This window comes from Lissotriton vulgaris, chromosome 8, assembly GCF_964263255.1.
Source record: "Lissotriton vulgaris chromosome 8, aLisVul1.2, whole genome shotgun sequence".
NCBI lineage: Eukaryota > Metazoa > Chordata > Amphibia > Caudata > Salamandridae > Lissotriton > Lissotriton vulgaris.
In genome coordinates, this window is record NC_141696.1 from 860,172,853 (window position 1) to 860,200,784 (window position 27,932).

Genomic DNA, 27,932 nt, shown 5'->3' on the forward strand with positions numbered 1-27,932 from the left:
CCCATGGGAGCAGTCCAGCCAAAACTGCCAGGCCAGCTCCTCCCTGAGTCAGAAACACCGATATCACCACTCATCAGCCAGGTTAGCTTGAATCCATTGGCACAGTGAGCACGATCCATTGGCACAGTGAGCACGAGACCCACGTCTGGGCATACCCTTACCACTTAAGAGCGACAAAAACCAAAAGAACAGATGATGGACAGAATGTTGACTAAATTAAACATCAACTCTCAGTCACACATCTGGGTTTAATCCATCGTTTCTTTGCTCACCATGCCATTCCAATTTGGACCCAGCCATATGGAAGTCACTCATGACCCTACTCCCCATACGAACAATACAGACCGAACTGCCAGGTTATCTCCTCCCTGGACTGGAAACAAGCATCCTGGGACCTGTTTTGGGGTATCACCGCTCATCAGCCAAGCTGACTTGAATCCAGTGGCACAGTGAGCACAGGACCCACGTCTGGGCATACCCGACCCACTTAGGGCGACAAAAGCAAAGAGACCAGATGATGGATGGATAGAATGCTGACCAAATCAAACATTCACCCTGGTCACAGATTTTGGTTTAATAAATCATTTTTTTGCTCACCACGCCATCCCAGTTTGAACCCAGCCATATGCAAATCAGTCTTGACACTGCTACACATGGGAACAGTCCAGTCAGAACACTCACGCCAGGTCCTCCTGATCAGGGGGGATACCCTGAAACCGGTCCTAGGATGCTTGTTTCCGGTCCAGGGAGCCCTTTTTGACCATCTTACCAATAAATGGACCCACACCTTGATTACAGAAGTCTCCCCTGGGGATTTTCGGCAGAGCAATCAACTTTCATAAATTATTCTCAATGTCTCACGGCTCAAGGCCCATTCTCTTAAAACTCTGTATAATTTATACTATACACCACAAAGATTGCACAAATAGGGCCTCAGGGGAATTTCTAATTGTTTTGGCTGGCAAAGTTCAGAAACAGATGATACTCATGTTTTGCTTCATGTCCAATTATTGTGCTCTACTGGACTCAAGTGTTTGATCAACTTAACAGGTTGTTGAAGATGAATATTGGTCTGGAATCCAGACCATCATGCTGGGCTACCAGTCCCGTAAACCTCTTCATTTGAGCCAGATTTTCTTCCACGCTGTGACTGTGGCCAGGCTGGGCACAGCACACATTTGGCTACAGAGGGAAGTACTCTACTACAAAGCATGGTGGCAGGAATTTCCTTTTCTCAGCGGTCTAGAAATTTCTATCAAACGTAATGATACGCAACATAGGAAGAAGAAAGAATTTGAAATTATCTCTCCCTTTCTCCAGTGGCTCCCCCAACCCAGCCGGAATGCATCTCTCACTGCCATCAGCTCTGGGCAGAGAAGGGAGCGGTGTCTACAGCTAGTCAAGTTAGAATTGAGCAGCCACCACTGCAGATCTTTTGAAGTCCTCTGAAACTTGGAGGACATGCAACAGGTTTCCTTAGTGATGGGCACACTGAGACTTCGTATCTCTCTGCAGAGCAGGCATATGTCACCTGATGAAGTAGACAAGCAGAATGCATGAGGCAAGCATGCCAAGTAGCCTCAGAGCCGCTCTCACCGAGATCCAGGACCAAAGCTGAAATATTGGCTCATAGCCAGTATGACTCGCTGAGAGGGAGGAAAGGCCTGGAACTGCACAGTGTACAGAAGAGCTTCAATAAAAGTAAGCCATATGTGACTTCGGCTCATTGATCGAGAACCCCAAGGATGTCAAAAGGTTTCCCATCATAGGGAGGTGGTCTATGACTGACTGTGGAAAGCCTACATGCAACAGCCAGTCGTCGAGGTAGGGGAAAGATGGGATCCCCAGCCTCCGAAGATGGTCAGTGACTACCATTTCATGAGCACCCAAGGGAGCACAGAATACTGAACATGCTCCTAGCCTTACTTTCCCTGGCAGGTAAATTCTGTGGTACTGCAGGGTGGGGATTTAAGTACATGTCATGCAGATCTAGTCAATCATCCGGTTGCCTGGATCCAGGGCAGATAGAACTTGGGGATCCACAAGATCTAACATAGTACAAACACCTCCATCCTTCTTCTGCATAAGCAAATAGTGGAATCAACAACCTTGTTGTGTGTCAATTTAGATACCCGTACATAGGTTTCCAGAATCATGTCCTTACATAGGCACAATTCGCATTGCCCTTATTTAGGCATAGAATCCCAGTCCTTATTTATGCATTGGCCATGCCATTCAAATACAGGCATGGTCACCTACATCCGTCCATCCCACGTCACAATGAGTTCTTAGAAACCAGACTCTTCAGCCATTGGGACATTCCCTGCTTGGATTATTGATTTTTCCAAGGACTCATTTATTATGCATGAACAGCTATACCCTAAGGGATAATTCATAATGTCTTCCTCTGCCCTACTTTACATCAATGCTAGCATTCCTAAGTACCTTCCAGGTACAAATATACCTCCACTTACCATGGCAAACCACGGCTCAGCTGCCTGGCTACCTACCTGCTGCATACTTGCACGACGTGGCTCGCCACAGCAAGTTCGGAAGGAATTAGAGTCCCCGCCTGACGCACTGACGAGACGCTGTCCTGCCTGCTCGCAGAGATTCCAGCTTCCAGTGTTCCGACTCCCTTCGAGGGGTGTTGGAGTTTGAGATCCAGAAAGAGATTCCCACCTCTCTCATTCTAAAATATGGAGCTGAGTAGAACCTAGAGGGACTCTTGGCACTCACTTACTTACTCTTAGCACCTACTTCTTACTTCGTACTACACTTACGTTAGGTACACTGGGGTAGAACTATTTAGAAGCACAAGATGAGTATCCACTTTTAGCCTGTGTTATTTATGTGTATGTATATGAATATAGGTCATAGCTAAAATACAATGCTATTACAGTATTATTTCTTCTTACTGCTCACGCTGTACATTTTATATCTTGCATACTGTCTAACGATCGTAACAGCTCCTATCTCTTGCACGAGAAATAAGACTTTCATTGAAACGCCCGTCTATTCTTTATGTGCAACTCAACAGAAACTAAGCATGCACGAATGACTGAGTGAAACTGTTATCTCTTGTTTCCACGATTCTGAGACATGTTCTGATTCTAAAAGAAAACAAAGTTGTCATGTTTATGCGGTTGTCAGAAACTAATCCCTTCTTGTTCATTCAAGAAGTTTCTAGTGACCTCTGAGTTAGCTGGCACACACAAGTAATTAAGTTTAATGTACACGATAGGAGCATACTGACCTCAGTCTTATGCTAAAACTATATTGTATATTGTTCCAAAGCGCAGAGCCTATAAGGGAAATAGGAAGTACGCTACAACCTGTCCACTCTTCTAAAGCCAGTAAGGTCCGCACCTTTTGTAGTTAGATGGAGAGGTGCATAATGGCCTAACAAGCGAACCACATGGAACAACCATAATGGCAAGCTAGCAGAAGAGAACATTGGTTTCCCGGTACCTCGGTTCTTTTCGACTCCCTGAAGGAGGCTGGATAAAATAATTGGAATTTACTTTGCTGGTGGAAGGCTGGACTACCAAATTCTCAGTAGTAGGATGCAGCATAAGAAAATCCAGGTTGCCAGACACTGGCCTGTGGTGTCTGGCCACCTGTCTGTTCATAGGCGGGCAAGAGCAATGCTTAGCCAAGTGCCCTTAAGGATGCCAGTCAGGGCATCATTAAATGGAAATAAGGACTCAGATGAGGCTGGACCTGGTGCAAAACCAGGATATTTGTCTCGACTTCAACTGAAGGCAGCTGTGGGTCTAGGACCTCAGCTGCATGTCTAATCACAATGGCAAATGAAGTAGTCTTTTCTGTTGGAGTTGAAGGGGCAAAATCAACCCCATTTCAAGGGAAGCTCAAGCCCACAAGCCTCCTGAAATCTAAGTATACGCTGTTGTTATTTATTTATTTTTTACAGAGTTTTATATAGCGCAAACTTGACCCGAATCAGGTATCAGAGCGCTTTACATAGCACCAGTTGCATTACATGAGGACACATTCATATTTGTTAGACACAGGGAGATTAAGTGATTTGCCCAGAATCACAGGATGTTCAGCTGTCATTGCCGAGACTCAAACCCAGTTCCCCAGATTCGAGGGTGACAGCCCTAGCCGTTAGGCCAACTCCTCTCCCCATTGGAATGAGGGGGTAAAATTATCCCAATCATCACCATCATTAGTGTCAGGTGGTGACTGACTATGGTCAGAATCTGAGCCAAAGCCACAATGAAGCCTCTGTAGAGGGCTCTCTGGTAGAGGAAGTATTATGTCTGAATAAGAATGTATACGAACGTGGCGCACTGGTGTGAAGTCGTAGATTGACCATGGTCAGGGCAGAGACATATTCAGTTTAGAGTTAGACACTAGATTTGTGGGCTTGAACTGTGGTGCTGGCGATGATGAAGAAGGAATTGGTATTGCAGCAGGAGTGTAAGTTGGCATTGGAGTTGGTGGAAAACCCGAGGCAGGTTCGAGGGGCTTGGATGGCGCCAAGGGTGAACCTGCCAGCAATAATCTGGAAGGAAGCCCTTGCGGATGATTGGGTCCTGAAGAAGCACTACAGGAAACTGGAAGAGTGCCAAACATATGCATTATGGCCTCCCTAAAGTCCATGACCTCTTGTGGCGTTGCCCATGGTCTGGGAAATTCAGGGCGCGGCAGGACAAGTTGAAGCATCAGTTCCTCTAGTGGGGATCAGGACAAAGATCAATTCGTAACATGAAGCCCTCCCAACTTCTCTTTAGGCACAGTCTGGAGGGTGGGGTCAAGTGGTACTTTGGCTTCTTAGGCTTTTTCTTCAATTTTGACTTCGACTTACTAGATGACTTTGACCATGAAGAAGACCAGTTGCGGGAGTGACCCCGAGAACAGGAACAGGTCTACGCCCTTGGCTTAGAGCAGGGGTCCCCAAACCGGTCCTGGAGGGCCGGATCCATGCCAGATTTTTTGGATATCCCCATTAAGATACATGTAGTAATTTTAAAAATCTGGCATGGATCCGGCCCTCCAGGACCGGTTTGGAGACCCCTGGCTTAGAGTAAATGTGAGACTTGCCTGAGGTCCATGACTTCTTTGGGATGAAAAAAGGTGGCACTTATATGCAGCTCTACACTATCACTTCCGGGGCAGAACGAGGTCAACGCAGAGCCGCACAGCACCACCAAGTGTGCTCTGGACACCGCTGTGAAAACGTCTGGATCCAGTCTGGTGCTTGGGGAATATTCTAAATTTAAGGAATCTCCAGGTAGATTTATTTAACCTCTTAAGCGCTGCGCCTATACCAGCGGCCGACGGCACCACTACCTCGGGAGTGCTGCCGTCGGCCGTTGGACGTTCCAACTGCACCTGCGCAATGGAACGTTCAGCACTGGAGCTGGACGTTCCAAAGCAGCTAAGGTGTTAAGGGCCAGCTAGATTTTTTTCACCTACTGAGATACTTTTCATGCTTATACCAAAACAACTTTGGCAACATAGTCAAAATGCCATGTAGTCATCATCTATTTGTCCTGATATATTTACAACGATGAACAAATTTGTCTTGTATTCTATGAATAATAATTGGCCTAGTGTCGACAAAATACTCCATATTTTGTACACTCCATATTTTCTATCTCTTTCTGTCCTGTTTATGATTAATATTGTAGGCTTATTACGTTTCTTAACCATGAAGGGAAAATTGCACTCATAAGGTCCTGATTCGCTAAGCCTTTTGTGCAAGTACATTTTACTTACATGCTAAAAAAACTCCATATTTTGTATCTATTTCTGTCCTGTTTATGCTTAATATTTTAGGCTTATTACGTTCCTTACCCATGAAGGGAAAATTGCACTCATAAGGTCCTGATTCACTAAGCCTTTTGTCCAAGTAAATTTTACTTACATGCTAAAATTGTTTAGTTTACAAGTAAGAATCTTGTTTTGGTACCCACAAAATCACAACGAGTATTTTACAGGGATTTACACATGCATAATATCACCATGCGAAAAAGGACCCTATGGTAGGCTCTGGTGTCATCCGGGGGGAGGCCCTAACTGGCCTGTGATCTAGGTCTGGGTCTACCTGAGGGTAGACATCATAGTCCTCCTAGGGTTCTTCAGAGACCTTCAGGTGCCCCATGGTAGAATGGGGAAAAGTAATCTGCCACAGAATAAGGCTAGAACTGCTGGCACCAGAGAAAGACTCCAGAGACCCTTGAGAAGAAGGCATAGGGGTGAAGGTGTTTGTAGTGGAGGCAATGGTGGAGGTGAGGTGATGAAGGTGGAGGAATCTTGTCTTTCGATCTCTTGGATGGCAAGATGGACACAGGAGGCCTGGCGGCAGGCCTTCTTCAAAGGCAAGCCTGCGTTTCAGGGGTAGAGTTTCTCTGAAGCCGAGATGTTTCCTGAGCATGGTTGGATGATTATTCTCCTCTGCTGTTTGTCCAGCTCCTGCTGTAGTCTTTCAAGTATTGGGCATTCCTCATTGTCGATAGTGGAGGGCTTCAAGCCGAAAATGGTTTTGGCACCAACAACAGCTGCTTTGGAGCTGGTGATGGCTCGAGCTTCGATGATGGAGCCGACTTTAATGGTTTGCACCAACCAAGATCCTTTGGGTGTGGCCAGTTGAGGATTGAGGCATCTGGGATGGTCTTTTCTCAGCTCCGAAGCCTTGCCTCTTGTCACCAGCACTTTGGAGGTGTGGGTGGCAGTGGCATTAGCATGGGCTTGACATCCGTCTCTAAAAAACAGTGGTGTGCAGCTCCAGTGTGTTGCCGTTTTGGAGGGGTTTGGGGTATCGACAGTACTCAGCATGGTCTACAAGCATGGACCAGAGCCGACCAAGGTGGATGAAGCATTGTCACGCACTTCAACTTCCTCCAAGATCTCCCCCTTACCTGACTACAAGACGTTGAGGCCAATGAAAAAAGGGACTGAGTTGGTGTGCTGTAAAGTGGGGCGACTCACTGAATACTTTCTCCTCTTAAGCACAGAGGTGATCAGCCACACTGAAAATGTCTGGCATTTCTGAAGAGAATTATGTCATCCTGCTGTAGGCGCACCATCGGTTTAGGCACAGGTGTAGAGTCTACTGGCTGAGGAATGCCACGCAACAGTCGCAACTGCTCTCATTATACTCTGGCGAGAGACAAAGATAACAGTGGGTGTGGAAATCAGACCCGGGGAGGAGTCAGCCAGGGGCATCTCTTGAAAGGCATCTGTTTCATTACCTCAGGTACGTGTTTATTCTTTGAAGGGTAGGCTGGACCATTACAGGAGTTTGCAGAGCATGTGTATCTGCAGATACACATGCTACGAACAGTAAGATTCTTGCATGGTTTTTAATTCAAGCATTTTTACTATTACAGACACATGGATATCTTTACTGCTACAATGAAGGAAAGCAGTAAAGGGGCCTGTGAGTGAACATTGAGAGTGGAGTGGAGCGAAACTAGAGAGAAAGGTGAAATTAAGAAGCTCAAGGAAGGCACAGAATGGAAAAAGACGCTCATTTGCTATGTGCTTGCATGGTTACACTTTTTTGAATTTTAGTTGGTTTAACTTTACTACTCTGCAATTCGGGTTGCTTTGAACACCTGTATGCTTTGGGAGAAGATTTTGGGCAAAATTGTGGTCCTAACCCCCTTGTTTATGATGGTGGGGTACAATAACAGTGTAGGGCTGGATCAAGGCCAGACTAGTATTGTATTTATCTCAGTCACTGTTATCAGGTTCCTTATTGCAACTAGATGGAAGGATCAGAGGCCCCCAGGTTTCCATGAGTGCCTGGCCCGCTTAATTGCCATATATAAACTGGAACAGGCTCTATATGAATGTAAGGGTTATCAGGCCAAAAGGTGGGGAATCAAACTCTGGCCCCCAATAACAAATTGGTTGTCTAGGGTAGGGTAATGAATATAGATCATGGCTATAATGAATTCTGTATTAATGTCTGATCTGTTATTTTTTCTTTTTCTTTTCTTTATTCTAAATGCATCCGAACTACGAATTATCGGTGTATAATGAACTTGATACATATTTTGGAACTGTCATTTCCAGAATTTATATTCGTAGAAAGTATTAATTTTCATGGCAATGATAGTAATTGATATCGAAATAAAGACTTATTTACTTACTTAGTAATTGATATTGTATAACAAATGAATAAGTCATGGATGTAAATATACTTGTCATACCTCTCTGAACTAACAGAAAAAGAAAACAAAAAAGAAACTCTGTATGCATATCTCTCAATGTTGAGGTCTCTGATGCATGTCACAACTTGAATTCTTTCTTTGGCTATTGAGATTAAATAAAGCAAAGAAAGGGGCATTCACAAGGATCTACCCATGCTACCAAATCTGTAGGCTTCTAAAACCGTCAGCAGTGCAGTGGCTTTCATTTCAGAATTCTTATTTCTTATTATTTTATTTTACATCCACCTTGTTTTTTAGTTACAAATAATGTTTCCTGTGATCATGAGTAAAGTTATACTGAAGTTGTTAATCAAATAGCTGTGGTTCAAGAATATTCTTCCAATCCCCACAAACCCCGGAAGGACTCAAACTGTTACAGAACACTTACACCTTATTTCACAAACATATACTTGTTCATAATAATGTTATTTATAGCTTCTGTTGGAAGCCAGTAGAGTGCACCACCGATCGAAATCAAGTTATTTACTGATATTACATAATAGTATTATGCTTCTGACTGTTGTGACGTCACTAGAGAAAGAACACATGTTCCCACAGTTTGAATGCATCGCTAGTGTCTGTAGAAAAATGAACAAGGTGGTGGAATGGTGGCCTCCAATCACCATTTTTCCCTGTCATCGCAGGTCTACACAGACATGTGTTGGGCAGGGAAGGCCTAGAAGGTGATGGCGATAGGTGGGACGAGCCTAGGTTTTTTTTTAATGCATATCGGAACAGGTGGTGGGTTAACTGTAAATGATGGTGGCAGTGGGTTGCAGGAAGTCAGGATTTTTTTTCTCCAATTTGGGTAAGAGGGAACGTAAATGCAGAGGGTGGTGGGGTGGTGTGGCTAAGGTTTTTAGGTCTCGACTGGCGTACACTGCGCAGCAGTGTCGCACAGCTCGAGAAATTTTGTTTTACAGTTACTGGGGTTGAACCCGCCTCTCTCTTCCATTAGCTAGCTCCATAAATGGAGGCTAGCCATTGGAAGAGAATAATTTCAATCATTCTCGGAGCAGATTCGTGGGCGTTTGTCTTTTTTTTAAGCCCCGCCCCCTTTGTTTCGTCATTCTGAGGTGGGCGATTACTTTTTTTTTTTTTTACACGGATGTTTTTCGTCATTGCTAACCTCGTCCCGGCCCCTCGTTGTTGTATCCTGCCCCCCTCCCGCTGTCCGTCCTCCCTCCGTCCGTGTTTTTCTTCCCGCCCCCACTCGTGCTGTTCGTGTCTCCGTTCCCGCACCCCCTCCCGCTGTTGTAAATGTTTGTCTTGTTTTATTTCTGCCGTCCCCATAGTACCGCAGCACAGTTAGGGGCACAGAGAGGTCAGGTTTTTATCTCTGGTTCCGGCCGGCTATGCATCTCTGCACCACGCCGTGGGGTTCGGAGATAGCCTGCCCGAGTCCTGTTGCCGGTGCCAGTGCCTCTGTAAGTACCGATGCAGCACCTTTCAAGTATCCGAGCACAGGAACTTCCCGTCGTGTGCGTTTATTTTGCTGTGTTTCTTTTTTATTTCTGCCATCCCCATAGCACTGCATCGCAGTTAGGGGCACAGAGAGGTCAGGTTTTTACGTTGAAGTTAGTAAAATTGGCATTGTTAGACGGGGACCCGGAGGGTCGGCCGAGGACAGGGGGAGAGGCCTCCAGTGAGGGCCGTCTCCAGCGATCGTACAGACAAGTAACTTCCCCCCCACAGATGGACACCACACAAGGTTAAGGTCTACACACTTTATATATGGTTCTTGAGGCAAGGTTATCAACGATACAGTGGGATCAGGACACGAGGATCCTCCCAATTCTAGTCTCTGTAGGGAAAGGGGTAGCGGGACAGTCTTGGTACCGGTCCGGTACAGGGGCGGCAAGAAGGAGCTCACAATCCTCGAGCTTAGGGGTCTGCAAGGTCGGGCCGCGGCAGCGCCAGCAGGCTAGGATGAAAGTTCTCGGCAAGGAGGGCCGCGGCAGCGCCAGCAGGCTAGGATGATAGTTCTCGGTAAGGAGGGCCGCGGCAGCGCCAGCAGGCCAGGATGAATGCTTCACAACGAGGAGGGCCGCTGCAGCGCCAGCAGGCTAGGATAAGGGTTCACGTTGCAGAGGGGCCGCAGCAGCGCCAGCAGGCCAGGATGATGGTTCACATTGCAGAGGGGCCGCGGCAGCGCCAGCAGGCCAGGATGATGGTTCACGTTGCAGAGGGGCCGCGGCAGCGCCAGCAGGCCAAGAGGAAGGTGCACGTTGCAGAGGGCCGCGGCAGCGCCAGCAGGCTTCAGAGATGGGTTCACAAGGCAGGGCTGCGGCAGCACCAGCAGTCCGTCAAGGATGAGTTCTTCTCGGTGTCTCTCGACTCCAGGATACAACTGCCTTCCTGCTCTGGAGCTGCCCCAGTTATAGGTCTGGTGTCCTTTGATGTCCGGACCCTCGCGCTTGGAGGTCGGGAGGTCCGGGATGAGGGAGTCCAGACACCCAGCAGGGGGGTGGAACCAGCGCCCGGGGAGGCCGGGGGCGATCGACACCTGGCGGGGGAGAGCCGTTGACACTCCTTCTCCCATTGACCTGCCAAGTGGTCTCTCCACCTCCTGGGAGGATGGTGGTGCCTCGATGTCGGGGCCTGGCCAGGCCCAGGGTTGGGGTCGAGCCGAGGCCACGCGGCCGCGTGATGCAGTGTCCAAAGATGGCGGCTGGGGCGGAGCAATGGTGCTGTCGGGGGCCCGGGCCAGCCGATACTGGGGTGTTCGGGAGCTGGAGTCCCGTTGGGGACGGGTTGTGGGTTGCCTCGGTGGGTTGCCGGAATGGTGCTTGCTGGGAATACAGGGAGAGCCGGGGTCCGGGCCCTGTCGTGCGGGGAGGGAGCGGACCTTCCACGAGGCCTGTCCAACAGGCATCTTTAAAACTTCTAACATTATCACGCTAACTACACTACTTAGAAATAACATTAGTGCGTTATGAAGCGCTATTTGTAAACATATTGATGCTTTCAGCAGAACACGGTGGCAGCGTTGCTAAGTTTGGCCTCGTTTCCCTCCAGGCTGGCCTTAATCTCCCGCAGCAGTGCACACCCCCTTCCCTCCCCCATGTCTGAGCTGTAGCTGATGCTCACGGTCCCCCCTCCTATCCCCGGATTGTAGCGTTATTCTTTCAGCGTAAGGGAAGCAATTCATTATCCTTCTTATAGTCGTGATGCAGGAGGCTTTGAGGCAATACCCCAAACCCTCCATTTGGATATTGGTTCGTTGCATTTTGTTTCAGCCCTTGAGGGAAGCTGGCGAGGGGCATCCTGCGGGTTTGCGCACTGCTGTCCACCTTCTTTGAACCCCTCACAGGGCGCTTGGTGCTTCTTCGAGTATCCTGAAGGAACACCAGGGGGGTGGGAGAAGTCGCTGGTGTCCCCAGCTGACAGTGTCTCTTTGTCGTTCTCACACTTGGGGCCAGTGTTTCTTAAAAATTATGCGAGCCTAGAATATCATTGGGGGCGCTGTAAAGACCCTTTTAGTAAGAGGGCGGACTGTCTGGTCACCATGAGATGGATCCACGTGAAGCCTTCATCTTGCGCGTTGGAATCCAGCTCTTAACTCTGCCTTTCATCCTTCCGAGGTCGGTAATAGAAGTACCGTTTATTTAGGTACTAAAAGAACACAGCAGTGGCAGAAAGCTCCATATAAGAGTGTCCACTGTTGATGTTCTTGTTTTTCTTCCCCTCTAATAGTCGTATTCTTATTCTTACTACTACTACTGTTGGAAAGTTTATACACTTACGCTGCCTTCTGGCCGCTCTCGGTGCTAGCTCTGTGTGTGCGTGTGAGGCTCTGCCTTTCACAAGAGAGCGCTCAGTCCGAGTCTTCTCTATCAGAGGCTGTCAACTAAGCTGTCTGATTTCTCCTGTCTTCACAAACGTAGACTGCTTGGAAGCTAAACTGCTGAAAGAAACAATATATAAAATCAGGGTCCTTAACTCTTTCCACGCAGACATAATCGGTGTATGACCTGTCCTGATTATTTTATTGTGAATTGCACCTGCCTATCCTATTATGGGCACGCCTCCAGGCCAAGTCCGGTGGGTTGCAAGTGACCGAAGGACACAATTGCTTCTAGAGTCATGCTGACAATCATGAGCAGTCCAATAAACACACATTTTTTCACATATTCCAATGCACTTTTCTGTTTGGTAACTATTCTATATCTATTACGTGTTGAGTGCAGTGCATGCATGTATAGAAAATCGGCCTCTTTAATTGATTGTTGTGATTGTTGTTCCAGTGCAGGTATTAGCATCTGAAACCATAACCCCGCAGACAATGATCAGCCAGTAGCTGCCACGTGCTGGGTACCAGTAGAGCCTTCATCCCTGCTGCAAACATCCCGTGTGGTCATTAATACAAGTTGCGTGTCGCGTTCGGGTTGTCCTACATGAGCAAGACCAGGAGAGAAAAGAAGCACTAAACATTATTTTCTTAGCCTGTCCTTTTGTTAGGATCGGATATGGAGCCAAGGAGGGAGTAAAACAACTGGGCATGTTGTTTAACTGCAAATTATTCGATTTATAATTGCATCGTAATTCTGTTTTTGGTATGAGCAGTGCCCAGCCTCCCTTAACAAGGTGGTTAGTGAAGCTGCCCCTGTGCATTGGATGCTGGCATAAAATAGCCCTCCTGTTGCTTTCAAGTGATACCCAAATATTGCCGACCCTGCAGGCCTTGCTGTCCGTACATTTGAATAGTGTTTGGTGCAGAAAACTAATGAGTTTCAGGGCCTTGTCAGAGAAAGAAGCACTATATATTGGTGTAGCGAGCTACCCATCTGCTAATGAGCTTCAGCGCTTTGTCAGGGTAATGAAGCGCTATAAGTGTTGTCACAATATTGCACGAGACATCTTCCTGACACACACTCCTTCACCTCCTTTGGTAGGTGGTGCACGACGACGTAACTTTAGGCGATGCCCATTGTCTCTGGAGAAGAACTCTGTCCAAAGTAGCTGATACCTGTGAGAGCTCCAGCAGTCTACGTAGACCTGCATCTTGTACATGACTGGGCTGTTGAGCACCATGTTTAATATTCAATATTCACTGAACATCGAAGAGTCAGTGAGGTTTCAGGAGACAACTGGTTGTTTTCCATAATTAGGTAGTCTCCCTTCAGCAACACAAAACTAAAAAAAACAGTTATGATTTTACTCCCATGTTTCTTTCATTTCTTTCCCTTTCATCGCTATAACGTAGGTAATTAAGGCATCAAAAACAGAAAATAGCTAATTATCAGCAGGACAGCGTTTGATTTCAATTTGTAAAACGTAAACCTCTGAACCAGAGTGGTATTTGAGCAGCAGCCCCTTTTCGGCGCTTCTGTGTCTTAAAATGTATAGAAACACATTCAAAAGTCCACATGAAATGGTGTCGAACTTCCTTTCAATGCTCATTCGAAGTCAAATATTGGTGACCAGCTAGAAATACCACTATCATGGAAAAAGAAAATTGTGTTTTTAACACGAAAAGCGCCTGAACAGGTGTGTGTGGCTCTGAGTGTGTGTGTGTGGCTCTGAGTGTGTGTGTGTGGCTCTGAGTGTGTGTGTGTGGCTCTGAGTGTGTGTGTGTGGCTCTGAGTGTGTGTGTGGCTCTGTGTGTATGTGTGGCTCTGTGTGTGTGCGTGGCTCTGTGTGTGGCTCTGTGTGTGTGGGGGGCTCTGTGTGGGGGGCTCTGTGTGTGTGTGTGGGGGGGCTCTGTGTGTGTGGGGGGGCTCTGTGTGTGTGTGTGTGGGGGGGCTCTGTGTGTGTGTGTGTGTGTGGGGGGGGCTCTGTGTGTGTGTGTGGGGGGGCTCTGTGTGTGGGGCTCTGTGTGTGTGGCTCTGTGTGTGTGTGGCTCTGTGTGTGTGTGTGTGGGGGGGGGGCTCTGTGTGTGCGTGTGTGTGTGCAAATGCAATAGGTCTCGCATTTGCGAGAGAATAAGCTATTGGTATTTTAAATGACAATGCCATTTATTTATCTGTTTTCAAAACCAACACATAAATAAAAATGTTGTCATTAACAATGCCAATAGCTCTAACTTTTGCAAAGGCGAGACCGTTGCGTTGTAAATGCTTGTTTGATCTTTGGGAGTGAGGTCCATATTAAGTATGGAATGTTCCCGTTACTCCTGAGCCCCTGTGTAGATGTTGAAAGCAATGGCAAATATTTGGGGGTTGCGTTGGGGTAATACAAAACATAAAATTAAAGGTAGTAAAAAGTCAATATATCAATGAGGACTAGCTAGGTTGAGGGATGTAGGAGACTCAGAGCAGTACGTCAAATAAGGAGAAACGTTGTTTTCCTTATAAAGCCCTCACCCACCGACCTAGTCGGTGGCATGCTTCATCATCGGGCCCACCACAGTGGCACCGAATGTGCCCCGGGTGTGCTTCAACGCCAGGTGACTGCGGAGCTGGTATGTTGCGGAGTGTGCAGTGAATAGGGTGAGAATGGTGAAGTTTAAAAGCTATACAGTAGGTGCCAGTACCCGAGGGTAAAATATTTTAATGAACAGGGCCTCTGTTAGCAGATAAAAGGTAGGTAGACGTTGATTGGAGTACTAGTTATGACCTCCAGCGTCTAGTGTGGTCTACATGTTTCAGCCAGTGCCTTGTAGATTTTAAGCTGGCTTTCCTCAGGACCGTTATAATATGTGAAAAACTTGTAAATTAAATAAAATTACATTTAAGTGGTTGTGTTGTCTTTTGGCTAAGTGAAGCGCACACTAAGGCGCTATAACTGTTGGAGGGGGATTCCCTCAAGCTTGACTACAGATAACACATAGGACAAAGACAAGACGTACATGGTAGAGTCATATTAGATTGGTATTTGATATACCACAATAAATGCCGGCTTATAAGGTGGTGTGCAACCTATAATCGGCTATTGTGGGTTTATGCCATGGGCACGAAGCTGGTGAGGGTTTTTAAATGAAACCGTTAGTGGTGGTAGTGGGCTAGAGAGCGTATTTACAAAGTGAGGTACAGGTAAGTATAGTACTAAGTCCTCACTCTGTTATGTCTTGTAAAAAGCTTCATGGGTGGCCTGGCAGAGAAAGAGACCCTGTTGGGATAATAACTTGGTCACAATATGTCCAACCTGTAGGGAGAAAAAGTAGCGGCTTACCCCTTTTGTAGCTGTAGCGGTTCTATTGTACTCACGAGTATTGCAGTCTAGCTCCTCCTTGGACCTATTCGTCCTTCCGCGGCGCCCGTTGTGAGAGAGGAGGGCCGCCCGGTCTCTATTTGTAGTTTTTTGTTAATTGGTTTCACCTGCATTTGGTAGAAAGTGAGGGAGGGGTACGTGCGCGCTGTTCGCAATGTCATGATTGGGTTTCAGCGCATGCGCCGGAGACTAGCGTGAGTTCTGCGCATGCGCGCCTGTCTTGCGCATGTGTATCGCGCAAAGTGAAGCACACCGTTGGCAAAGTATGGGCGGATTGGGTTATCAGCTCCCGTTGTGCTTAATATTGAGTATGGCCATATAGTATGCCACATTCAAAGTCGGTTTATGGCTTCGAGTCATAGTAATGAAAGACTGAGATAAGAGTGGATATTACCATAATGGGTGCTAATCCCAGCACGAGCATGGCCAAACACGGGGGTAAGTGATGGCTGTTCATGAATGCACTGAGTGCAAAAGTTGCATGTAATTTAGGGCCCACGTAAGGGGTACACTTGGGAGGGGGGGAGAGGAGGGATGGGGCGCTCATGCAGTGATGCTCTGGCACAGATATCGCAGCGGTGTGTGAGTTTTCTTTTACATCAGAGAGGTTACACAGTCAGAGAGTTCCATGGTATGGCATCGTTAAGGCCTTGGGTATGTGTGGATAAGCGATATATCCAGCGCTGTTCCTTCAGTAGGAGGAGTTTTTCATTGACAGTGGTGTCAAACTCTTCTATGACAGTCCAGGAGGAGTCATTGGGGGTGTGGTTATGGGTTAGAAAGTGGTCTGTGAGTTTACTAATGTTTTTACCACACCTTATAGTACTCCTGTGCTCTGTCATTCTTGTCCGGACTTTCCGGGTGGTCATACCAATGTATCTTAGACCACATCGGCAGGTTATTAGGTACACCAAGTTAGCAGAGTTGCAGTTAGTGAATTGTTGTTGTGTCCAGGTTTTTCCTGGTTCTAGGTTCAGTGTTTTTGAAGGTGATGTCAGGTGGCACACGCTGCAATTGTTGCAAGGTTGGTGGCCGGTGATCTTTGGCAGGCCCCATGCGTTGAGAATGGTGTTGTCAGTACTGCGTGGGGTTGGCCGGGGCCTGGTGTTTACTAGTTGGTCTTTGAGGTTGGTTGCTCTTTTGTAAGCAAAACGTGGTTTTTCCCATTTCCTTGTTCCAGAGTTGATGATTTTCCAATTTCTTTGTTTGATGTTGGCTACCTGGTTTGACGCCATGTTGTAAGTAGTCACACAGGTCAGGGTAGGTTCTTCCTGCGGTCTTTCAAAAGTTTTGGGTTTGAAAAAACTACAAATAGAGACCGGGCGGCCCTCCTCTCTCACAACGGGCGCCGCGGAAGGACGAATAGGTCCAAGGAGGAACTAGACTGCAATACTCGTGAGTACAATAGAACCGCAACAGCTACAAAAGGGGTAAGCCGCTACTTTTTCTCCCTACAGGTTGGACATATTGTGACCAAGTTATTATCCCAACAGGGTCTCTTTCTCTGCCAGGCGACCCATGAAGCTTTTTACAAGACAAAACAGAGTGAGGACTTAGTACTATACTTACCTGTACCTCACCTTGTAAATACGCTCTCTAGCCCACTACCACCACTAACGGTTTCATTTAAAAACCCTCACCAGCTTCGTGCCCATGGCATGAACCCACAATAGCCGATTATAGGTCGCACACCACCTTATAAGCCGGCATTTGTTGTGGTATATCAAATACCAATCTAATATGACTCTACCATGTACGTCTTGTCTTTGTCCTATGTGTTATCTGTAGTCAAGCTTGAGGGAATTCCCCTCCAACAGTTATAGCGCCTTAGTGTGCGCTTCACTTAGCCAAAAGACAACACAACCACTTAAATTTAATTTTATTTAATTTACACGTTTTTCACATATTATAACGGTCCTGAGGAAAGCCAGCTTAAAATCTACAAGGCACCGGCTGAAACATGTAGACCACACTAGACGCTGGAGGTCATAACTAGTACACCAATCAACGTCTACCTGCCTTTTATCTGCTAACAGAGGCCCAGTTCATTAAATTATTTTACCCTCGGGTACTGGCACCTACTGTATAGCTTTTAAACTTCACCTTTCTCATCCTATTCACTGCACACTCAGCAACATACCAGCTCGGCAGTCACCTGGCGTTGAAGCACACCCGGGGCACATTCGGTGCCACTGTGGTGGGCCCGATGATGAAGCATGCCACCGACTAGGTCGGTGGGTGAGGGCTTTATAAGGAAAACAACGTTTCTCCTTGTTTGACGTACTGCTCCGAGTCTCCTACTTCCCTTAACCTAGCTAGTCCTCATTGATATATATATATCTAACCCAGGGTATATGGTCTAGCTTATCTAGTCCTCTCTCTCTCGTTGATTAAAGCAGTAAAAAGTCAATAACAGATGTTTTTCACCTTCCGTTTCTGAGAGACATCAAAGATAAATCGAGTTTTGCTCTATCTATTTGATGTCACTTGGAATACTTTGATGGAAAACATTCCCCTTACTCACTGTTACCCATCTACAATTCTACATGTTATACATGGCCAATACACATTCACTATCTTAAACAGGCTTTTCAAGATGCTGGTATGCACGGCAATTACAATGTACCCGTGAGAAACAACGCTTCCTACTGCTCTGACATAACTATGTTCAAAGCAGGATCTGGAGCCACTCTCTTCAGTACATGCTTATTTGTATGTTCAAAATGCTCACAACATTAGACAGGCTTGAAACCCATAAAGATCATAAAACTGTATGCGGGTAGCTTTGCTCTCTTTGCCTATTTCATGTCCCTCAGAACTCCTTTGGGAAAAAATACACCCCCCCGTTATTGAGTTACCCATCTATAATTCTACACGATGACGCTCTACAGCAGGAACGCTCACCTTCTTTTCGGAGAGGTTGTGGTCCAGCTCTTCCTCAGAGTCCTCTTGGGGTTGCTGCTGTTGGTCCTGAAGCTGCTGCTGTTGCATGTCCTTCATTTTGATGAGGAGCTCCGCCTTGGGGGCAGAGGTGCTGTAGTAGGCGGAGCTGGTCGTCAGAGAGATGGCTGAAGGCACGCACTGCTCGTCCTTCCTAGGAAACCAAAATATTCATGAATGTATATATATTCTGTAGAACCCAAACGGGTAATTTAGACTTCAAATAACCTAAGTTTTGCTCTTTGTTGGGCGTGATATTTTGGAAGAAAGAAAAACAGATGTTCTAAACTGTTAGTCCACAAGCAACAAAAAAGGTGAAATCCTTTGCTGGATCGGCTACCAGCAGAAGCACAAAACGAAAGATACCTACCAATTTCAAATTATATATTTTCAGTCTGTTTAAATTACAAGTTTAAGTAAATTATGCTTGCGTGAAAACGGTTTTCTGATTGCTAATTATGGGAAGTTAAGACTGAGGAGGGCTTACTAAGATTTAAATTACCCCAACGCCAACATTCCTGCCTTATAACTACTTGTGAGAACCAGAGGAGCCGCATGCATGCACTCCCTGACGCAAAAGGAAGCATGCCTACAGCTGTTTCTGGGCCCAGCAGGTCTTCTTGCCACAGCTTCGTTCAGATTACAAGGCATGAACTAATCTGTCAGCTATGGCAGGCTCCCTCTTGCTAATGTACCTCCGCAGACTCAGAAGAACAAATAGTTTATGGCAGTTGTCTGTCCTCTTCCACACCTTTTGATACCATTGATGTAAATTATACATCAGCAATAGAAAAAAATATTCAAACCAACACAAAAATGAAGTAGGACACATACGATTCAGAGTGAATCAGTACGGGGATCAATGAACTAAATATGTATTTAAAAGATGTTGATTTCACAATCCAAAATAGCCGAATGGCCCAGCCTACACCTCTCCACCTATTACGAACTTCAATCTCCACCCCTTTAACTGTGCTTCTGTATATCATGAAACACTGCAATGTTAGAGGAAGCCGCCATTTTCTGTTATGCCACTGGTGGTTGCAGGAGATCCTCGGTACAGCGCTTTAGTATGCAAACTATCAAGGTGATGGAGCAAGGAGGAGAAACAAAATTTTGTGTACCCCTTGTGAAATCATACTTCAATAATTATAACTCGTACTAATAGAGTGCCAAGCATGACTAACCAACATAGAATAAGAAATGCACCTACACAAATACACGCGGAAAATTAATCTTGCTTATGTTGCAACTATAATCAACTAATTATGTGATTTTGTCATGCTCTAAACTAATGAGCAGCTTTAAAATAATGGAATGTGGCATAAATGTGCTTTTGTTTATGTGTCTCTGTGACAAAACGTGAGGTTAAAGTAAGTATATTGCGTTTTAATGGTTGTTATTTGCTAGGTAATTATTAACAGGGAAAACCTTAGTAAAAAGGGAGGTAAACAGAAGGGTTAAATGAATTAAAATTAACATTTATTTGTGTTTGTTTCTATGATAGTTCCCATTTTGACTCGTGAGGCCTAAAAGAAAATGGAGTCACTCGATTATTGTGGTCACAAAAGAAGTGCGCATGTGTAGACGAAGACCCAGTCTGAGTGCGAGCTGCTTGTGCCTGGAGTGACTACAGTTCAAGGACGTACTGGCCTGGAAGTATAGATGGCTGCCAAAAGGATGAACACACTGGTTCAGAACGTGAGAAAGAAACATGAAGTTACAACTAGGGAACAGGACTAGACCGGACTCATGATAGAACAATGGGCCCATTAGAAAACTGTGAACGGAAGAAAATTTTCATTTTCGATAACGAAATGATGCTCATCCACCCCAAAATTGTTCAATCAAAACTCGTATTTACGTTAAGAGTTACATTTTTAGCTAGATAGAGCTAGTGAAAAAGGTATAAAAAGTGCTGTTTTTACTGAAGAAAAAACTTCTCTTTGATTTCTTCCGGAGATGCTGCTGGAATGCTGATTTTCCGGATATGTAAGAACCTGCCTAACTCCGTTTTCTTTTTACAGGGAAATGCACTTTATCTGAGAGTCTAGTTAGGGATGTACGGGAAATTGATGATTAGTTCGGTAACTATCTGTCTTTTGCTAATACTTGATATATAAATTAATGAAATATCTAAAATGGAGTTTTCCTTAAATAACTGATGTCAGCTGTCCTGAATTTAAATCCTTATGCTTAAATGTCGATTTTTCTAAAATAAATAAATAAATTGAGATGAATAAATCTTAGACATGCTGAAGTTGCTATTAATAAAAATTAGATAAATAGAGAATCAAGCTGGTCTTGAGTTTTCCTACGCCTAATTTTTTACTTGCAGATCCATTGACTTCAATGGTGGTGTGTCTAAATAAATGTTGTATTTATGAAAACCATGGTAACCACATCTAAACTGCAGGTGTAATTAGTATAATAAATATGCAAATTAGTTTTAGATACTCCACTATGATACAGCCGCTCTTCTTTGAATTTCACTGATCCATGAAGTAGAGTGTAAGTAGATGTTAGATGATTGACAGTGTTATGGGCCCACTGATTGAGAATATGTTAGAACATATACTTCAGGGAAAAGTGATATGGTTTTAGAAATTATTTCCTGAGGAGCGCTGCATCAAAGGCACTATGCCAAAGCACAGGAAAAACAAGATGCGATGCAGATTTCTTGTCCTGTCGACAAAGTTGGCACAGTGCTGAAAATCCATTCACTGGATACCTTCCTGAGGACAATCAAAATGTCCTGGGTAAGAGACCTGATAGAATGGGCCCTGGTGAAGGGTCTCATATGAGGACTGCTAGAAGAGACGACATAGCTGTGGAAGATCTAGCCACATAGGTGGATATTGATTCAATTACCAGATTCACCAGATAACTGCCCTCTATAGACACCAGGCACCACACAATGCAAAATCTTGGTGAGAGTGTCACCACTATTAGACAAACAAGAACTTGCAGGTAATAATGGGGGAACATGTCAGATAATCACCTAAAGAGAATAGAACAATTGAGAACATATTGTGGTGATTCGTGTTAATAATGTAAGCAATATCTAATCCTGCACTGTATTCTTCCAGTGCATACTACTTATACGACAACAAGGTAGTCTAAATGTCTTGTCTGTACTGAGTCGTCTTTGGAATGAACAGTTTATTGCATCTCCAAAAAAAGATAAATAAAAATATATAAAATATTAAAACAGAGTAAAAGAGTTCTGGCAGCATTCCATATGGAAACGCCTCACATTCATGAAATAATGGCAAATGGATTATATTCGGAAAAATACAAGATTCTAAAAACGTGCACTAAACATTCAGGCACTGTTTTGCTGAACATTTATCAAACAAGAGAAAAAAATGTGGAAATCGTATTTTCAAGGTAAGGAAAACAATTCTGATTAAATGATTAAAAGATGATCCTCTCCAGACAACAGAAAACAAGCATTGGCAAAGCAAATAGCTCTGGCCTGGCAAGCTGGTGTTAATTGTTTTCATGTTTTTAAGGGCAGTAGTATGTCACACAAATTACTATAAATAAGAAGGATGCAAGGGTGACTAAAAAAATATTTTAAAAAAGGATTGATAATGGAAAGAAAAAAGCTTTGTCAAAGCATAACATTGGCCCATCTACCCTGGCCCTGACGTTTCCATCTTTTAGGTGGAAGTCAGGTGTGATCAGACAAATGATGTCAGTCACAGGGCAAGAAAAACAATGACTTAAGTGAGCTCAGCCGTTACCCCATGCCGTATGCTTTGCTAAATGGCAGCAACATTGAATGACAGCTGAACAGACCAATGGATGAAGAGAACTGACCAAACGTCGTCCTAAGTATGTACATATGTATGCAATACTTAATTACTATCTGTTTGATTACATGTGACATGCGAAACAGCTCAACCTGTCTCTATGCCAGACTTAAGAAGGAAAGCAACAAAAGAAAACCAAAGCCTTCCCTTGGATTCAGAGAGCTCTAAAACGTTGGGACTGCAGTGTAATCACAGCAGAGTGAAACCAAAGCAGACAAAATAATGATAGGAAATTAAAAATCAGAGGAGTGAAGATCCCACAAAACCCCAAAAACGGGCTTTTAGAAGGGAACCCCCTATGGATTTTTGAGAGACGCTCACCCACCAGATTTCACCCGTGGCATGCTTCATCATCGGGTTGGCACTTAGGCACCTAGTATTACTGAATGGGCTCAGCCTCTAACCGGCGGGAGCGCTCTTAAATGACATTATCAGTGGGATCTGTGAAGTGTCGAAGTAGGCATACCAGCCAGGCCGGCACCCTTGATGGATGTGTAACTACATGGTTTGCCCACCTTTAAGTTGCTCTATGGGTCCCCAGTGAGCCCCATCTGGCGGTACCATCCCAATGTATCCAGGAATTGAGTAAGTCAGTGACTTACAAGAGTTCACAGTTATATCGCCCTCTTTCTTTTTCACTTACACTTCACAAGGAGTGATCAATGTTATACCTAGTATAGAATAGTGTCTGAATACCTAAGCACATAGGTATCTGTCATACAGAGGTCCTGAGGAAAGCCACTAGACCTAGTTCGGGCCCATGCGGCTAAAACATGTAGACCATGATTACCTAGATGATGTCAGGGACAACATAATAGAATTGGATTGGGATATCTGATGTAATTTTAACACACACTTTTCAGATCCCACTGACAATTTCATTTAGAAGTGCGCCCTTCATCAGGAGGTTGACCCAATCCGACACACTAGGTGCCTGAGTGCAGATCCGATGAAACATGCCACTGGTGAATTCCGGTAAGTGCAAATCTCTTTAAAAAACTAAGTGACTCGCTGTTAAAAAAAGGTTTTAGTGGGACTCCACTACCCTGTGATTTGTGATCTTCAGTTTGCTACTGGAAGCTGGATGGAGGTAGTGCCATACTTCTATTTCCCCCGTTTTTCATTCCTATATATAACATCATGACTGGGACCCACCACATATTTTTTCTATAGCGAAGCTGCTGCTTGATTGCACTTGCATGCCCTTGCTTGCTGGAGGCCTTTCTATGCTATTGACTGGACTGTCAACAAACCAAAGATAAAAAACTGACCTTTTCCCCAAAAATTCAGAACTTGTGAAGAAGCATTGTGCTTTTATCTGTGGGGCTTCTGGAAACTTTTATTGTGTAAATGTAGTGACTTCTGCATCTTTCTTTCTTGCAATCTCTCATGTTTTGCTTATTAGAATGTTAACATGGTTGTGATGTAATAGAATGCTGCCTCAGCTATGTAGATCAGTTAAGACTTGGGGCTGAGCTGAGATTATCCTGTTCCTGGTGGGGTTCAATTTCGACTTAACTTCTGTACTATTACTAATCCATTAATGTACCTTGTACCATTCTACTCAAATAAATTACTTCTACTTATCAACTACTCGGACCTTCATCATTCATCCATCACTACAGGCAACATGTTATTTTATGGCAGATCGGGAGTTGAGTGAGAGGTGAGATTCACACCAACTTTGCATACCAAACTTGTCGCCTAACTGCAGTAAGAGGTCCCACCCTGGAAGCTTTGATTTCCATGTGCTCTCTGTGTCCCGCAAACCTCAGTCACATACCAATGCCCCTTCCTAATGATTGCTCTGATGTTAACGAACCGTGGCATCTGAAGTAGAAATTAGGTAAAAAGAGCAGAAAAGAATGCTCTTTACCTACTCCTTATTTGAGCCACAATTTTTGTGCCTTCACACGTCTGTAAAAAGCTTCAACATCAAACACATTGTAGTATTTACATATTGCTTTTGCCTCTGCTTATTGTTATGTTATACTTCTAGAATCTTACGTTCCTGATGTTCCATGTAAAGGAGACTTTGTGTTTGTAAGTTCTGTAAAAGACAGTTGATCAGGACCTGACATAAGATGCGCTTGTGTCTCTGCTCGGGTGTTCAGCTTAAGATCAAATGAACCAGGACTAAAGTCTATCCGATGTTTGTCTTCATTATGACATCTTTTTGGCGACGGGTGCTGAACAACCCACAAGTTCCTCTAATAAAAATGCAAGCAGTTTCACCACCCACTCCATTTTTAGAAACTCTAGGAGATCCACCTATTAAATGGCGGAAGTGGATTGATGGGTTTGAAACTTATCTTGGTGCAATTTGGTGCTATGAGATTTCGTGCAGAAAGGAAGAAGTACATCTTGTTACATTCGTTGGGATACGAAGGGCGAGAAATCTTAAAACATCAATTAAAAAACTACAAACAAGATTTGACGTTCAGCCTAGTTTAGTAGTTCTTCGACACAAATCTTTTTTATGCACGCAGAACACTGGTGAAGATGTTGACAATTACATTACAGCTTTAAGAAGTCATGTTTCAGACTGCCAATTTGAGAATTTTGCAGATCAGCTTGTCCGGGATCAATTCATAGCTAAATGTACGGATAAATCCATTAAACAAAAACTGTTAACGTTGGGAAATCCTACTCTGGAAAAAACAATTAGAGTAGCGAAGAGTATTGAAACATCGCAAATCTCAGTAAAACAGTTGGAGGAAAAGAAGAATGAAGCTATTATGGCTGTAAAAGTAAAAGAAACCAAAATGGTCTACAACAAAGCATCCGAAGGACAACGGTCATTTGACAAACATAATTAATTTTTTTCTAAAACTGATATTTGTTTTAGGTGTGGTTATAAACCACATGATATAAATGGTAAATGTCCAGCAAAATTTGTGACATGTAAAATTTGCAACAAAGTAGGACATTTCGCAAACAGGTAAAAATAGATTCAGTCAAAAACCTGCTCCTGTAAAATGTGTTGTTAACCAAGATACTTCTTGTGTTGATGAGGAATTTATTACTAAAGATCTAAGTAACATGGTAGTAGTTGTTCAAGATGACGGGGTTGTCACAGGTGACCCTGACTTATGTGTTGATCCTTATGTTAACATTCAAGCAGGTGATCGTGTACTTAATCTTTTGGTCGATTTGGGTGCACGAATCTCAATGATTACTCTTGAACTCTATCACGCAACATGGCCGAACAGAGTGCTCCTTCCTCCAGATCGTAAAGCCGTCTCCTATGAGGGACGAGAAATAAATGTGTCAGGATACATTGAGGAAATTATGGAATTCAAGGGAAGGAAAATATTCAGTAAGATCTATGTGGCACAAAAAGGATTAAACATTCTAGGGTGGTTCCACCAAGGATCATTTGGTATGGTACTCAGGCCTGGTACAAAGAATCAAGTAGTTGCAGTGAGAGACAGCCCTGAATTAGAAAATCTTATCAATGATTATCCACATGTTTTTTTCTGGTGAGTTAGGAAAGATAAGTAATTTCCAACATAAGATCATTGTAAAAGATGATGCCTGTCCTGTGAAACAAACTCAGAAATGTTCCTTTTAGTATAAGACAGGATTTAGAAAAAGAACTTGACATGTTGTGCGCTAAGGGAATCATAGAGCCAGTAGAGTCATCCTTGTGGTTGTCTCCATTGGTTGTTGCGAGAAAACAGAATGGTGTGTTAAGGGTTTGTGTGGACCTTCGCTGTCTCAACAAAGAAATATGGGTCGATTCACATCCCCTTCCCAACATAAATGAGCTAGTGTCTAGCTTAAAGGACGCGAAAATTTTCACAAAATTAGACTTGGCATCTGCCTATCACCAAGTAGAATGAACACCAGAATCCAGACCTTTCACTGCTTTTGTTTCCCCTTTTGGGACTTTTCAGTATGTGCGTATGCCGTTCGGGCTTGCCTCAGCGGCATCCGTTTTCCAAAGAGATATGTCCAACATGTTGAAGGGAATTAATGGACTTTCTGTTTTCCAGGATGATGTACTTATTCACGCTCCTGACAGAAGTTCACATGATGCCATACTGAAAGAAGTATTATCCAGGTTCCAAAATGGTGGAGTAGTTTTACTCAAAGACAAATGTGTTTTTGCTACTAGTGAAGTTGACTATTTGGGAGATTTAGTTAACCAAAAAGGGATTCTTCCTAAATCCAGTCTTGTTAAATCCATTGTCAATGCAAAAGCTCCCTCTGACAAGAGTACTCTGAAATCTTTCTTGGGATTATGTGAATTCTACTTGAAGTTTATTCAAAATGTTGCTACTAAATTAAGACCACTATCACGTATGTTAGTGAAGGGTTATGTCTTTGAGTGGAACAAGGAGTGTCAGGATGTTTTCGATTGGGTGAAACTGCAATTAAATTCTCCATCCATCTTAAAACATTTTGATCCCTTTTTGATGTGTACCCTTACGGTAGACGCAAGCAATGTGGGTCTTGGTGCAGTACTCTCTCAAAATAATGGAGGGGAGTTAAACACAATAGGTTTTGGCTCTAGGGTATTATCATCATCTGAAATGAAATATCTGTAATTGAGAAAGAACTTTTGGCTTGCTGGTGGGCTATAATGAAGTTTAGGAATTTCCTTTGGGGAAGGAAATTCTGCCTCAAAACTGATCAAACACCTTTAATATTTATCCTTAGTGGGAAAAATGTGAGAGGGTTCACGCCAAGAATTGCACGTCTATCATCGAAGTTACTCCAGTTTGATTTCTCTGTTGAGTACATTCCAGGAAGCAAAAAAGGTTGTGCTGACTTACTTTCTCGTTCTTCCGACACGACTGAGAAAGGCAGTAATATGGATGAAGAAGAGAAGGATGAATATCTTGGAGCTGCCATTGATCTTCCCCAATTGTGTGCGGTGTCTGAGAATGAATGGCGTCAAGCTTTACTCAATGATGTATCCTTACAAAAAGTTACTACTTTCATCAAAAATGGGTGGCCTAAAGAAAGAAATTTGAATTTTGAATTCAAAACTTTTCTGCAAGTAGCTGATGAACTCACAATTGAAAGTGGATTAGTATTAAGAAGTGACAAGTTAGTACCCCCTTCTTCTTCTTCTTCTTCTTCTTCTTCTTCTTCTTCTTCGAGAGAGAGAGAGAGAAAAACTAGTAAAATGTGCACACGAAGGGCATTTAAGTTCTACTTTAACTAAAAAAAGAGTGAGGCTTTCATTCTGGTGGCCTTCAATGGACAAAGAAATTGATGATTTTGTAAAGTCATGTGTCATCTGCTCAAGTTTTGACAGAATTGTCAAAGTGAGTACTCCACCTTTGTCACCCATAGAATTACCCTCTGCACCTTGGGTTAAGCTTGGTTTAGATATTGTTGGCCCATTTCAGGCACTTGATGTGTCATCTAGATTTGCCTTGGTCCGTGTGGATTATTATTCGAAGTGGCCTGAAATAAAATTTGTGAGGGACGTTTCTTCTAAAACTGTGGTTGAATTCCTCAGTGATGTGTTTTTAAAAGAAGGGTTTCCAGAATTTTTAGTGACGGACAATGGAAGGCAATTTGTTTCAACAGAAGTTGAGGATTATCTGTCCAAATGCAGTATAAAACATTTAAAGAGTTCTCTATATCATCCTCAGACAAATGGTTTAGTAGAGCGCATGAACAGGGTTTGGGGAGAGTGTATCCAATGGGCTCTTACTAATAAATGTATTGCAAGTAGTTCAGTTAGAAGCATGCTTTGGTTCTACCGAACCACACCCCATTCAACAACAGGTGTTTCGCCTTTTAAATTACTACGGGGTCGCAGAGCTTTCACTTTGTCTTGTCCGGGGTGGATGAGTAAATGGATAAAAGGTAA

The 27,932-nt window shown here is 44.1% G+C and overlaps 1 protein-coding gene across 5 annotated transcripts in view; it reads right to left on the reverse strand.

Moving 5' to 3' along the window:
* Positions 1 to 27,932, reverse strand: part of SHROOM2 (shroom family member 2) — a 724,057-nt gene that overhangs the window by 34,329 nt on the left and 661,796 nt on the right. For all 5 annotated transcript variants that reach the window (XM_086934791.1, XM_086934790.1, XM_086934788.1 and 2 more), the window contains one exon: positions 18,246 to 18,435. In XM_086934791.1, the coding sequence (XP_086790917.1) occupies positions 18,246 to 18,435 (190 nt within the window). The remainder of the gene's footprint in view (positions 1 to 18,245; positions 18,436 to 27,932) is intronic.